At 44.5% G+C, this 15,127-nt stretch overlaps 1 protein-coding gene across 1 annotated transcript in view; it reads left to right on the top strand.

Moving 5' to 3' along the window:
- The window catches only part of fbxl13 (F-box and leucine-rich repeat protein 13), a gene marked incomplete at both ends in the record, with an annotated part of 115,009 nt that overhangs the window by 17,591 nt on the left and 82,291 nt on the right, over positions 1-15,127 (top strand). The window contains 2 exons of the mRNA XM_084335247.1: positions 14,638-14,733; positions 14,883-15,018. Coding sequence (XP_084191373.1) covers positions 14,638-14,733; positions 14,883-15,018 — 232 coding nt within the window. The remainder of the gene's footprint in view (positions 1-14,637; positions 14,734-14,882; positions 15,019-15,127) is intronic.

Genomic DNA, 15,127 nt, shown 5'->3' with positions numbered 1-15,127 from the left:
CCTAGTTTCCATAGCTTAGTCAGGACCACCTTGTACTCGGCTCTCTGAGCTTGAACCTCCGGTGTAAAGTCCTCGAAAATGGCCACTTTGTGATCGCCAAGCCTCAGAGTACCCCTTCTGGAACGAGCCGACCGCATGATGATTTCTCTCTGTTGGAGTCTGTTCAGCTTGACTATGATGGGCCTCGGTTCTTTGTTCACGCCGGGAGAAAACCTGCCCGCTCTGTAGGCCGACTCACAGATAGGAGGCGAGGGGAGGACGTCCGTCCCTAGTATCTTCTGCAGCAGTTCGGGCATGGTCTCAGAGAGACGGCCTTCACCGCTGGTCTCCGGTACTCCAACAATCCTGACGTTGTGGCGTCTATCCCGGGACTGCATCTCCTCCATCGCCGACTGTAGTTTGTTGACTTCAGCCTGCCTAGCCAGCAGGGCGGATTCAAGACCCGCCATCTTCTCACACTGTGATGATACCTCCGTCGTTAGCATGGCTAGTTCGTTAGCATTAGCCGATGAGGCAGCGTGAATCGTCTCCATCTTGTCTGTCAGCGGGACTACCGCCAGCCGTATTTCTTCTGATATCTCACGACGGAGGCTGATACAGAAATCCGCCAACACTTTCTTCTGTGCTTCAGCGATGCGTGCCTCAGAGTCTGCGTGTACTTTCTTCTGTGCTTCAGCGATGCGTGTCTCAGAGTCTGCGTGTAGCTTGGTCATGACCAAGAGCACAGCTTCGCTTAACTCCCCGACAGCGGGAGACGGTGCGGCCATGCTCGGCGGTGTCGGTGTCGTGCCCAATTCTTTCATGGCTCTGGTTTCCACCCCCGCCATCGTAGAAAGTCGAAAAAAGTTGATGAATGTATACTAAACACGATGACCTAGCAAACAGATAAAAAACAAATAAAAATAAAATAAAGACTAATGGGGAGAAACGTATATTTCAGCACGGTAGAAGGGAGCTCATGTGAAACACGTCTACTCCATGATCGCTCAGCTCCGCCCCCATTTTACCTTTACTCTTAACACTAGTGCTTACCCAAGATGTGTTCAGATGTGCTGATAATTTTTCAGGAAATATGGAAGTATGGGGGGAAAACCCTCATAAAGAAACGACTTATCGACTAATAAGAGACCAAACCAACCTATTAGCCTGACTAATTCACTATGAGGGGACCGCCCTAGGAATACAATTATAATTAAGATTTACTTAAAGGGGAAATGCCATCCATTTTAAGAATTCATGTTCTTCCTGTGCCCCAGGACAGTTCGGTCAGTATTTGTGAACATGCACCACTCTCTCCTAAAGCTAATTAGAGCTGGAACCCTCTGATCAGCGATGTATGCTGATAGATAATGCTCTGTAGACTCCATAAACAATGAATGGGGCTCTGACTTTATGGGGCCATAATGTTTGTTTGTCCTAAATTAGTTTTATATTCTAGTATTGCTAGAAGGTCTGAACCAGAATTTTAAACCTCGATTGGGTATAAGAGCTCATACAAACATTTTATGGCCCCATAAAGTCACAGCCCCATTCATTATCTCCACCAGGCGATAGCCTGGGGAGGATAATGTGTTTGGTTGCGTGTAAATGGTAAATGGACTGCATTTATATAGCGTTTTCTATTCAAATCGCTTTACAACTTGTGCCTCACAATCACACACCGACCATACAAGGTGCCAACCTGCTCATCGGGAGCAGTTAGGGGTTAAGTGTCTTGCTCAAGGACACTTCGACACGCTGCCAGGAGGAGCTGGAATCGAACCCGGGAACATTCACATTACCAGATGACTGCACTACCTCCTGAGCCACCCCCCCCCCCTTCCTGTCACCCTTCCTAAGCTTCCTAACATCCTTGCTATGCTTCCTATCCTTCCTATCACCCTTCCTATGCTTCCTATCACCCTTCGTATGCTTCCTATCACCCTTTGTATGCTTCCTAACATCCTCTCTATGCTTCCTATCGCCCTTCCTAAGCTTCCTAACATCCTTCCTATGCTTCCTAACATCCTTCCTATGCTTCCTACCACCCTTCCTATGCTTCCTAACATAATTCCTATGCTTTCTAACATGCTTCCCATGCTTCCTATAACCCTTCCTATGCTTCCTAACATGCTTACTACTACCATCTAGCATTAGCATGCTAATGCAACTATAATTGGAGAGCGGTCAGTATGTTGGTCTGTGTGTTTGTTAGCATTAGTATGCTAATGAGTGCACTGAGTGCACCTTTCTAGTTGTCTATAGAGCAGCCCCAGATTTTTAATCATCACTGATCAGAGGGTTCTCTCCATAGGAATCTCAGGTTTCTAGCTCATGTGTGAATTCTTAAAATGGGTGGCATTCCCCTTTAAACAAGTTTATTTTTTTCTTCTTTTTCTTTTTTTCTTTACTCAGCTGCCATGGCGAAACTGGAGAGAGTTATTAACGGAATCCGCTATAAAAATATCATAGTTGCGTGGTACCGTGCTGTACAGGAGTCCAAGAGGATAAGAGAGTACTTTGAGGTATGGTTACTTACCAGGTGGAAAGTCAAAACATTGTGTGTATTGAAAAGACTTTCCAAATTGTTATATTTCATTGGCTACGCTTTTCTGCTTCGCCTATGGGATGTCCTCGTGCGCCTATTGCGCGTCAACTGAAACTTCTCATATGCACCTTCCATCTGCCCGACCACGCCCACCTCTGGCCAGTACTTAGCCCAGGTGTGGTGATCAACTCCCCCTTCCTCATTGTTTCAACGAAACCTTGTGCTCACAGGCCTTCGGCAGTTTTGCAACAGAAATTTTGTTAGTTAGTTAGGTAAGAGATGTAAGGATATTCGACCGAAGTCCTTTTTCAGGACTTCCCAGGTGTGTTCGGAAATGGAAGCGCTTGGGGTGCTGCTGCTTGTGCTCGTTGTGGAGTTTTTTCGAGCAGACCGGCAATTCCTCGTCGAAGGACTTCCGGTATGCTATAGCGCGGCCGGTGGACAGGCTATCGAGCCAGGGGAAAGACTTGTTTGTCTTCCCTGGCGTGCTCCCCTCCAAATGCCTTTTTACTCCCGCGTGGCGTGATAGGGTTAATTGCAGGCTGGACGTGGCGGAGCGAGTCATCAAGAGAGGCGCGTCAGAGGGAATCCCAGGCAGTGGGGTTCCCTGGGCTCCGCCCTCGCCAGGTACAGAGGGAGCCACGACATGTAGCCAGAAATGGAGGTGTCTGCATATCATGCTTGTTTGTTTATAAAAGTGTAAGACCACTCTATAGAGCCGGCAGTTTTGTGTTAAAACAGGCGGATGGTCATTCGCCCCGCATGTCTGTTTTTTCTTGTGACCACTGACCGCACTTTCAAAGGAGTAGCGACGGCCTGGTTTCCCCCTGTGTTATGTCTCATGACAACGGGGAATTATATGTTTAGACATATATTTATATATGTATATATATATGGTGAAATTGAGAAAATGGGGTACGCTGGGGTAAATAAGACTATAATGTCTTCCCTGGTCTGCATTCCCCTAACAATTGTGTGTATTGAGGCGTACTGCATTGTACCCATTCTGCACTCTGTTAATACGATTTTCAATCAATATTATATCTCATGCTGGCTCGTGCCCTGCATCACCTGTTTGAACAAGGTGAGGCGCCGGGGGGCCATGCAGTGTGTCCACACTCCCCACTCGTGTTATGTCACGACAACGGGGTATTATGGATTTAGACATATATGTATATATATATGTATATTGTAAATGGGGTACACTGGGGTAAATAGGACTGTAATGTCTTTCCCTGGTCTGCATCCCCCTAACAATTGTGTGTATTGAGGCGTACTGCATTGTACCCATTCTGCAATCTGTTAATACGATTTTCAATCAATATGTTTCATGCTGGCTCGCGCCCTGCATCACCTGTTTGGACAAGGTGAAGCGCCGCAGGGCTGTGTCCACACTTCCCACTCGTGTTGTGTCACGACGACGGGGAATTATGGATTTAGGCATATATATATTAAGGTTGTCAAAGTTAACACGGTATTAACCCGATTCTATTAACGCCACTATTTTTTTAACTCACCATTAACTTTTAAGAAAAAATAAATATATATATATATTATTTTATTTTACTAGACTTCACTCAGGTGTATTATTGATGCTCTCATTGATACTATGTTTGTTTCTGAAGTGTGTGTGTGTGTGTGTGTGTGTGTGTGTGTGTGTGTGTGTGTGTGTGTGTGTGTGTGTGTGTGTGTGTGTGTGTGTGTGAAGGGGCAAGAGAGAAAGAGAGCTGGGAGAGTGTGTGTGTGAGAGAGAGAGGGGGTGTGTGTGATTACTCAGCCATTGTGTGGGTGAATGTAACAAGTTCCTAACGTTTTCTTTCCCCTATTATTTCATGCACACTTTATTCATTGTTTAAAATTATTATTTTCTTTTAATGCAAATTTGCAATGCATGAGGGTCATCCTTTTGTGTTAAATGGCTGCATAAAGCAAGCATTTGTTGACTCTCATGTTGATAAGAGTATTAAAACTTGGAACTTGAAAAAGATCCGTTTAAGGTAGATAAAAAAAATAAAATGCGATTAATTTGCGATTAATCGCGAGTTAACTATGGACAATCATGCGATTAATCGTGATTAAATATTTTAATCGATTGACAGCACTAATATATATATATATATGGTAGATTGAAAACCATTTACGATGTCTGATGTGGTGCCAGACAATGGGTGCACCACGATTACCTTTTCTCCTAGGGGTTTAAAAGCTAGGTGGTAAGCATTTTTGTATGCCTTTTTATCAACAGGGTTTTTAACTGACTGTTGTGTTGTAGGTTTGTCCAGTGACCCCCCCCCCCCCCCCCCCCCCACACACACCTATTCTTGTAATATGGTTTGACCCTGCTGCCTCCTGGCGTTTAGCCCGGGGAACAGCGAGCGGTGCTTGAAGTTCCATTTTGTCTATTGAAGACTTAGCAGTGTAACTGGCGTTACACTTGGCGGGGGTCCTCGAACCTAATCATGTGTGTTGTGGTGTGACGTTTTAGTCATATCCCCCATGGGAATATGCTTGATATGATGCTAGACAGCTTGGCGCCATGTTACCTCTCCTGGGGGAGGTAAAATGGTGGCGTGCCTTTTCCGTCAGCCGGTCCTTTTTCAGAAAAGAAAAATGACTATCTGATGTGCTGGATTTGGTCAGTAACCTTCCACCGCCTATTATTGTTGTAATATGATTTGACTCCGCTGCCTCCTGGCGTTTAGCCCGGAGAACTGCGAGCGGTGCTTGAAGTTCCATTTCTTTCTATTAAAGTCTTGGGCCTGGCGTTGCACTTGGCGGGGGTCCCTGAACCTAATCATGTGTGTGTTGTTATATGTCGTCTTAGTCATATTCCCCATGAGAATATACCTGGTATGGTTCCCTGTGGGGAGGTACAATGGTAGCGTGTCTTGTGCCTTTTTTCATTGACAGGTCTTTTTTCTGACTGTGTCTGATGTACTAGATTGTTCAGTGACCCCGCGGTCTGTATTATTTATAATGACATTGAAGCCGCTGTTTCCGGAGGCAGGCGGGCAGTGCCTGGTCCCATTTTTTCAAATTGGGACCAGCGTTATGCCTAAAGGTGGTCATTTACAATCTATTCATATGTTGTTATATGACGTTTCAGTCCTCTCCCTCGGGAGAAGGCCTGATGTGATGAGCCGAGCGGGACGCCGCGTTGCCGCTCCCGCTGGGAGGAGGTAGGTGGTGACGTATTGTATGTCTCTCGACTCAGCAGGGTTTTAACCGCCTGAGTCTGTTCATACATATTGTGATATGATACTGTCTGGGAAGAGAAAACTCTCTAAGGGGATGTTTCTCTTTTGGCATGACAGAGCCTGGCGTTTTTTGAACATGGTGGCAAGTGTAACTCAGGTGTCACTTGTATGTTAAACTGGGGAGGGACATCGCTACGTTCCTCACCTCGTGGAACGGAAACCCTGGAGCAACCCATTTGCCAATGTAGCTGCTATTTCCACAAAAGGACAAGAGTTCCTTGCATCACTTCACATTGATGAAGGTCTCCTGCAACTTGAAATAATTGACATGCAAGCATCATCTGCTCTGAAGCAGGCACTTGAGAATGAATCCACCACAACATTTTGGATAAAGTGTATTCATGTCAACACATTCCCCAAAATAAAAACGCTGGCAATATCTGTGCTAACAATGTTTGGCTCAACATACACCTGTGAATCCAGTTTCTCTCACATGAATGCCATTAAAACAAGCAACCGTGCCTCCTTGACAAATGAGCATTTGCATCACTGTTTGCGGGTAGCCCTCACTTCCTATGCACCCACTTTCTCTGCCATTGCCCAGTCAAAGAAGTGCAATCTCTCTCATTAGATGTGTGTATGTAGGCTAGGCCTGTCTGCCCCCCACCCCCCCCTGATGTTTGAGAGTTAAGAGTGGACAATAAGTGCTAATAAGATGCTGTGATTTGCTGTTGTTGCACAGACATGAAGCACTTTTTCATAAGCTCAGCTGCACTATAAATGTGTTTTTTGTTCAAGTGTTGATGTTAGAATGTTCAGATGCACATCATGCACTTGTTTGTTTTTTATTTTATTTTTATATTGAAATGTTGAAGAGGAGATGTTGCAGTTGTTGCACAGTCATAAATGAAGCACTTTTTGCAGGAGATGTTGCAGATGTGGCACATAAATGAAGCACTTTTTTTTTTAAAGTATACTACTTTTGCAATGTAGTTAAATAAAAGTTGTGAAAATGTGGTTGCGTGTTGTGTCAAGTGTACATATATTCATAGCACGGGGAGGCACCGTGGCAGTCCGGCCCCTGGCCCCTTGGGTTTCTGACAATGTGGCCCCTGAACAATTTAGTTGAATAGCCCTGCTCTAGGAGCTCAGATGGGAAAATACCGCCCCCTATCGTCTATCCCTGTGTAACTGCAGGCCATTCGATTATACTGGGTGATCTGTGTGGGGGGAGCCAACTGGCTCCATTATGCTGGCGAGGGATCTGATGATGAGGGAAGTGATCGCGAGTTGGAAAGGATCGATATTTGGAATGGCGATCAGGAATTGGAATAATCTTTTTGGAGAACATCTGATCTAAGGTAAGGAGTCTATGTTACCAGTTTTAGGATAATCAGAGCTGTATTCACTGAGATAACAGCGTATGCCGTATGTGTGTATGTGTGTGTGTGTGTGTGTGATGTTGAGGAAATGAGAGATTTGATTTCTCAGCTCGCTTCTATAGCGTGCATAAGTACACATATACTATCGATAATCTAGCGTTTATTTGAAAACTATTCATAAAATTTTAGGCCGACAAATGACAACGTGTCTAGTGTATTCGAGAATATTCCAATAAATGCCGTTTATGGGGGAATCTTTCTATTTTCCCCAAATTTTCGAGAGAACGATAGCTTTTCGAAATTCTATAAAAAGGATATGAACCGATTAAAAAACAATCCGTTTCGACAATGTTGACTGCAAACAAGTCATTGATAAGCGACGGGCAGATTAGACACATAGCCATAATTTAAAACATAGATTATGCGTTTTTAACGCTAACATTGAAGTGGGTGGTGGCATTCAAGGGGGTAAAAAGGAAAACACGGCCGGCATCGAAAGTGTTAACAGTGTGGTACCCGTTCTCCAATCTGTTAAGTTAAGAATGGAAAAGTAATTTTCAATTGGTTGGTCAATCATTGGTGTGGGACCTCGGCCACTGGGTTGTGTTACATCTCACGTGGCGGACTTCGCAGACTCCCCTTGAACGTGGGGTGCCGGGCCAATACGGTGGGGGGTAGTGGGCCTATTTCTGCCCCCCTACAGCCTGACCTGTTGGTAGTTGGAAGTCAGTGCTGCCGGGTTCCGGGTGTTTGTCAACACTGCCGTTGGGAACCGGGCACGCCCCCTGATCTGTCGGAACGACATGAAACAGCGTTTTCTATGCGTACAGATGGGGAAGAGTTTTTTTAAAATAGGTTTCCCTCTTTCCAGGCGGACAATCGAGCTCTGCTCTTACTAAGGTATTGGTCAGCCTGTAGGTCCCTGTAACCCCTGGGGGGCTCTGTGAGAGGGCTCGTCTGGTTAGACGCAGCCAGGGACCCCCAAGAGAGGGTAACGGGGCAGGCCTGTGGTCACAGGGGGGGGGCCCCCACCAGTGGGTGGGCCAGTGGAATGCTGCTCTCGGGCGGTCAGTCCCTCTAGCGCCCCTGTGACTTACGGCCGAAACGCACACCCCCTGTCTGTTTTTACGGGGGCAGCTGCGTTAGGGGACACAGGACTCATCCTGGCCGCGCCGGGCGGGGTCGGTCTTAACCTAGTGTCCACCAGGTGTCAGCCATGTTCTGCTGTACTGGTCACCTGTAGGCCCCAACATTCCAGGAGGCTCACTGGCGGCTGTCTCGGAGCTTCCGGTGTGGGAATGGGTGGGGCAGGCTTGCCGTCACAGGGGGGTCCACCCGGGGGGTGGGCCACGGCGGAGCTGTTTCGGACAGCTGGCCCCCGTGGCACCCTCTGTGACTCGTCGGTCAAGCACGTGCGCACTCCCTCTCTTGGTGCTCGGCTCGATAGGTAGCGCAGTGGCCCTGGGGGGGGGGGGGGGGGTAGGATGCTGTCATACATCCGGGAGAGGGCCTTGGTCCTCATCGGAACCTTTGGGGGGGTTCTGTCTCGCGGCCGTGGCCGGGGGCCCCGCCTCTGAAAAGAAGAGGTGCGGCCCTTGGAGCTGCAACCCCTTCTGCATCCCACTGCTGGGCGGCTGGCAGGGTGCATGGTGAGGTAGACAGCAGTTTTCCACATGATCTACTCACCTTGTGCGTTTTTGGGGTAACTGCGCCCCACTACGCATGGTCGGAGTCCTTAGGAGTTGTTAGGAGGGGCGAGGGGGCCGGGACGCTTGAAGCCTTTTTACAACGCATCGCCGTTTCCGGGTTCCCGTTTTGCGCTCTGATTGGCCAGGTCATGTTACATGAGCGCCAATCGTGGGACGGCAAGTTTCTACACTGGTTAAGCTTAGGCACTCTTCGAAGTTGGTTAAGGTTAGAGTTTGTCTTAGAGCGTGACGGCAAGTTCTTTCGCCGGTTAAGCTTAGGCACTAATTTCGAAGTTGGTTAAGGTTAGAGTTTGTCTTAGAGCATGGCGATAGAACGCCAGGTAGTTTGCAGGCTTTTCGACGCGGAAATGGGCAAACACGCTATTGGGCGCACATGTCACATGACCTGGCCAATCAGAGCGCCGGAAACGCGGATGCGTTGTAAAAAGGCTACACGCGGCCGGGACCCCACCCCATGTTTTTCTGATGGTCGTGAAGGGGACCTCAGGGGGTGCATTTGTCGGGGCTACGCGCCCTGCTTCGCCCTTTGTCCCATAGGCAAAGCAGAAAAGCGTAGCCAATGAAATATAACGAAGGTTATCCGATAACCCTAGTTATATGATTGGTGTAGCTTTTCTGCTTTACACGCAGCCCTGAGGACCCTTGGCTGTGTTTCATTGAAATTCAGACTCGGAAGGGGGAGTTGATCACCACACCTGGGCTAAGTACTGGCCAGAGGTGGGCGTGGTCGGGCAGATGGAAGGTGCATGTGAGAAGTTTCAGTTGACGCGCAATAGGCGCACAAGGACATCCCATAGGCGAAGCAGAAAAGCTACGCCAATCATATAACTAGGGTTATTGGATAACCTTTGTTAGTGTGTGTGTGTGTGTGTGTGTGTGTGTGTGTGTGTGTGTGTGTGTGTGTGTGTGTGTGCATGTGCGTGCGTGTCTTCACCTCCCAGAAGCATCACACTGAAGAAAGATACAAGGGACTCAGAGCTCCCTAGCAAGCTCCTACTGAAGGTATTCTCTCTTACTACGTACTTCTCAATAGAACCACAGCATCCACTTCTTCTCACTTAGTCTTCCTGAGTTGTCTTCACTAGACTCCATTAGTTCTCTCACTCACACACACATGGCCCAGGCTTTAGGTCGACTGATGTTCCCCAGCCTTCCAGGAAGTAATAGTGGTGAGGTCATAAATATTTGTTGCATAACACTTAAGTGGACCTCAGCGTGAATATGCACCCCGTTTATTTGGCTACGTTCACACTGCAAGCAAAAGGTAAAAATATGATTTTTTTTGCTTGTATGTGACTCAGATCTATTTTTTTTCACAACTGTAAAAATATCAGAATTCATGTGACTTTTACGTCACTAGTCTAGATTGACATTCATCACAGTTCTGCGCTGGCGGGAGTAAATACAAACATGGAAGACAGCTGGGATGGAGGTGGTTAGTGGAGAGCCAGTGAGGTATTTGGGGTAATACTTCTGTACAAGAAAAACATGAGGGGACGTTTCATCATAACCGCTCTGTGTTTGAAAGCATATTGAAAGAAGAAACGGCTCTCTTTCACCTCCTCCTTGTCCTTATTAACTGCTCACAAATTAGCTGGCAAATTAACTCCACTGCAGATCAATTCATGAATGAAACCATAAATGGTGTCCTCCATGTTTACATTCACATTCATATTCGTTATTGTTCATTTGCACATGCAGGTTAGTTCAGGAGTGTGACCGGTTCACACTGGAATCTGATATTGGCCACTTTAAAAATAAATAAATAATGTGAACAGCCAAACAAAAAAATCGGATCTGAGCAATAAGTCAGAATTGAGCACTAAAGGCTTGCAGTGTGAACGAAGCCTTTGAGGTCACTTGATTAAAGTCAGTCACAGCCTGTTATGGTGTATCATGGGCCTGTTACTATTTCCATGTCTGGGCCTGTATTTACAGAATGACTCACTCAATAATCTGTCACAGAGTGTTTGTTTTAGAGCCTTGGAGTTCTTGTGCGTGAGAGAACAGAGGCTTATTGTTTCCCCTCATTAATAAGTGTTTGTAGGTTTGATTTCTAACTATTAGTAGAATATTGAACCAGTGGTTCCATAGTTTCCATCTGTGGGGTTTAAAATAACGTTGTGCCATCTTGGTAGGGGAGTTACTTCAACCATCAGTTTGAGCGCCTTGTTTGTTTTAGCAAATGTACAATGTTATGGCACCGTGTTGCACTTCTTGCCAGACAGTGATTGTTCTGCTATTTTTAATCAAACGCCTCCCTGAATATAACTTCACTGTGACTATGTTTGGAGAAGGACAAAAGGCTCTTTGTGCGAAGGAGGGGTTGTAAGGCTGGCAGAGGCCGATCTTCTCTGCCCAGGAACCAGTTCTTAAGGGACGTCCACTCATCTGAAGTGAAGGGCTAAGAGGGGCAGGGCGAGGGTCAATCACATGTTGGGTTGTGATGTCACTTCCTCACTTCACTTTTGGCTTAGGAGATGTATAAAGGGGTGCTCTTACAGTGTCAAACATATTTTAGCACACATCTCTCAACATATGTTCATGAACCACTGATGTCAGTCACATTGTTCTGGGCTTTTTTATCTGTCTCTGCATCCTTCCTATGCTTCCTCTCACTCTTCCTATGCTTCCTATCATCCTTCCTAAGCTTCCTATCACTCTTCCTATATGCTTCCTAGTAACATCCTTCCTATGCTTCCAAACATGCTTCCTAACATCCTTCCTCTGCTTCCTAACATCATTTGTATGCTTTTAGCACACATCTCAACATAAGTTAATATATATGGAGATAAATATATCCACATCTGTTTGTACATACCTGCATATAATCCTTTTTACATAGATACTATCTACATATACATATATAAAGAAGAGTGAGAGGAAGCTTAGGAAGGATGATAGGAAGCATAGGAAGAGTGAGAGGAAGCTTAGGAAGGATGCAGAGACAGATAAAAAAGCCCAGAACAATGTGACTGACATCAGTGGTTCATGAACATATGTTGAGAGATGTGTGCTAAAATATGTTTGACACTGTAAGAGCACCCCTTTATACATCTCCTAAGCCAAAAGTGAAGTGAGGAAGTGACATCACAACCCAACATGTGATTGACCCTCGCCCTGCCCCTCTTAGCCCTTCACTTCAGATGAGTGGACGTCCCTTAAGAACTGGTTCCTGGGCAGAGAAGATCGGCCTCTGCCAGCCTTACAACCCCTCCTTCGCACAAAGAGCCGTTTGTCCTTCTCCAAACATAGTCACAGTGAAGTTATATTCAGGGAGGCGTTCGATAAAAAATAGCAGAACAATCACTGTCTGGCAAGAAGTGCAACACGGTGCCATAACATTGTACATTTGCTAAAACAAACAAGGCGCTCAAACTGACGGTTGAAGTAACTCCCCTACCAAGATGGCACAATGTTATTTTAAACCCCACAGATGGAAACTATGGAACCACTGGTTCAATATTCTAATAGTTAGAAATCAAACCTACAAACACTTATTAATGAGGGAAAAAAATAAGCCTCTGTTCTCTCACGCACAAGAATTCCAAGGCTCCACTTGATTTCATCTCAAGATATTTTCTTCCTTTTTCTTCTTTTGAGCCCCCAGACACTCAAGAAATAAGTGACTTAATTGATGAACTAAAATGTTCTTCTGCTGGTCATTGATAAATAGAAGTTGTTTTTTAATCCTGTATTATAGTCTGATCTTTCCTTGCATATCTTATTGTAACATAATATGGGCTAGCACTCATTCATCTCATCTTCAAAAAATGATTTTACTTCAAAAAAGATTTGTTAGACTGGCAACCCTCTTAGATCGATTTGAACCATCTGCTCCTCTTTTCAAGAAACTAAACATTCTGACTGTCTGAGGTTAATTCTTTACAGATATGTATATTTGTGTACAATGCATTAATCGTTTTTTTTCTTTTAATTCAGATGTTCATTCATATGTTACACGTCAGTCCAGGGACCTGCATATACCTTATTGTGGTACTTCACTTAGGCAGTTCTCAGTGAGGTATAGAAGGTCCAATCTTTGGAATGCAGCTGATCCTATACTGAGGAAATCTCCATCTATGCTTATTTTTTAAGCAAACTACAAAAAAATGCTCATATCTAAAAGTAGTAGATATAAATAGGTCATACATGTAGGTATGCATTTGGTTATGTGGGTGGGTAGGTTTGTAGGCAGGTGGGTGGGTGGTTATGTATTATTTAAGGCTGTTAACTCACGATTAACTTTTAAGAATTTCTTTTAAATATATATATATATATTTTTTTACTAGACTTCACTCAGGTGTATTATTGAGGCTCTCATTGATACTATGTTTGTTTCTGAAGTGTGTGTGTGTGTGTGTGTGTGTGTGTGTGTGTGTGTGTGTGTGTGTGTGTGTGTGTGTGTGTGTGTGTGTGTGTGTGTGTGTGTGTGTGTGTGTGTGTGTGTGTGTGTGTGTATGTGTGATATATAGAGAGAGAGGGGGGTGAAAGAGATGAGGAAGGGGCAAGAGAGAAAGAGACCTGGGAGAGTGTGTGTGTGAGAGAGAGAGAGGGGGGGGTGATTACTCAGCTCTTGTGTGGGTGAATGTAACAAGTTCCTAACGTTTTCTTTCCCCTATTATTTCATGCACACTTTATTCATTGTTTAAAATTATTCTTTTCTTTTAAGTTATTTTGTGCATCACTCTGTTTTGAATTTGATGCACATTTGCAATGCATGAGGGTCATCCTTTTGTGTTAAATGGCTGCATAAAGAAAGCATTTGTTGACTCGCATGTTTACATTTTACATTTACATTTAGTCATTTAGCTGACGCTTTTATCCAAAGCGACTTACAAGTTCTGTACGACAAGTCATCAGGAAGGGTACAACTCTATCAGCTGAGTAACAATGTTCATCAAAGTGTTGCGTGTTACAGTGTATAGGTTAGTTTATTAGGACAAGTGCATGACAGTAAGGTTAGTTAGGGGGTTTTTTCTCGTTTTTTTTTTTATATATATATATATATATATATATATATATATATATATATATATATATATATATATATATATATATAAGAGTATTAAAAGAGTATTAAAACTTGGAACTTGAAAAAGATCTGTTTAAGGTATAAAAAAAAATGCGATTAATTTGCAATTAATCGCGAGTTAACTATGGACAATCATGCGATTAATCGAGTTAAATATTTTAATAGATTGACAGCAATGTACGCAGTATACAGTATGCATGTATGTACTGTGTGTATGTATGTTTGTATTATTTAACACGTATCTTTTGAATGTATTCTGGTATTTTATAACATGTATATTTTTGTATTATTGTATGTTTGATTTTACAAAACAGGGGAAGTTCTCGATAAGCCTCTAGGCTTCTAACTTCTCCTTCACAATATGGTTATTACTTATTATGTATTTTTTTTACTTTTGTTTAACTGTGTTAATAAATAAATACAGAAATACAAAGTACCTACTACCTACTCTTACTAGTTAGTTACGCTGCTGGCCAGTATGACTTCCAATAATAGCGTCTTAATACCTGTATCACTGTACATATTAATACTACAACTCTGTACTGGACTACTGTACATACATCTGATTAGCACTATTACTCAGTAGTACTCGTTTGTATATTTTATACCTAGTTTAATCACCTGTACATTGTATATTACTATTGCACTTTACTGTTACATTTGCACTTCACTTTTGACAACCGTGTCTAAACATCACATTTCAGCCGCGAGACACATGGCGTTAGCACAAACATTTTGATCTGGCTCGTAATGTGTTTGTTTGTGCATGGTGTGTGTTTTCCTTCAGATCTTCCAGTATTTAGATCTGCAAGAGCTGCTGAACTGCACCGAGGTGTGCTGCACATGGAGGGCCATCTCTCAGACGGGCTCGCTGTGGAGTCGGGTCAGAAACAAGCAGCGACACTCTGTGTTTTGAATTACAGTCAATTTAATCATATATTTACAAAAGGAAAGCCTCACTTGAACTGTTATTCTCCCTGAATGTTCGCAGATCAACTTACTTGAACTGTTATTCTCCCTGAATGTTCACAGATCAACTTATCCGCGGAGAAGCGCTGGGTGACGGACAGCACCGTGCAGCGGGTCCTGGGCACGTACCGGACGTTTGTCATCCACCTCAACATGCGTGGATGCAGCTCCCTGCAGTGGCCGAGCTTCACGTGCGTCAGTGAGTGTTGCCCTCCGTTCAAAATGTTTCATATGAAATGTACTTAAAGGGATAGTTCTGATTTTTGGAACCCTATGTTACAATCTGCCTGCCCCTGCACTCCCCCTCC

The sequence above is a fragment of the Notolepis coatsorum genome, assembly GCF_963971535.1.
Source record: "Notolepis coatsorum genome assembly, chromosome: 18".
NCBI classification, from domain to species: Eukaryota; Metazoa; Chordata; class Actinopteri; order Aulopiformes; family Paralepididae; genus Notolepis; species Notolepis coatsorum.
This window is presented reverse-complemented; position numbering and strand designations above follow the sequence as displayed.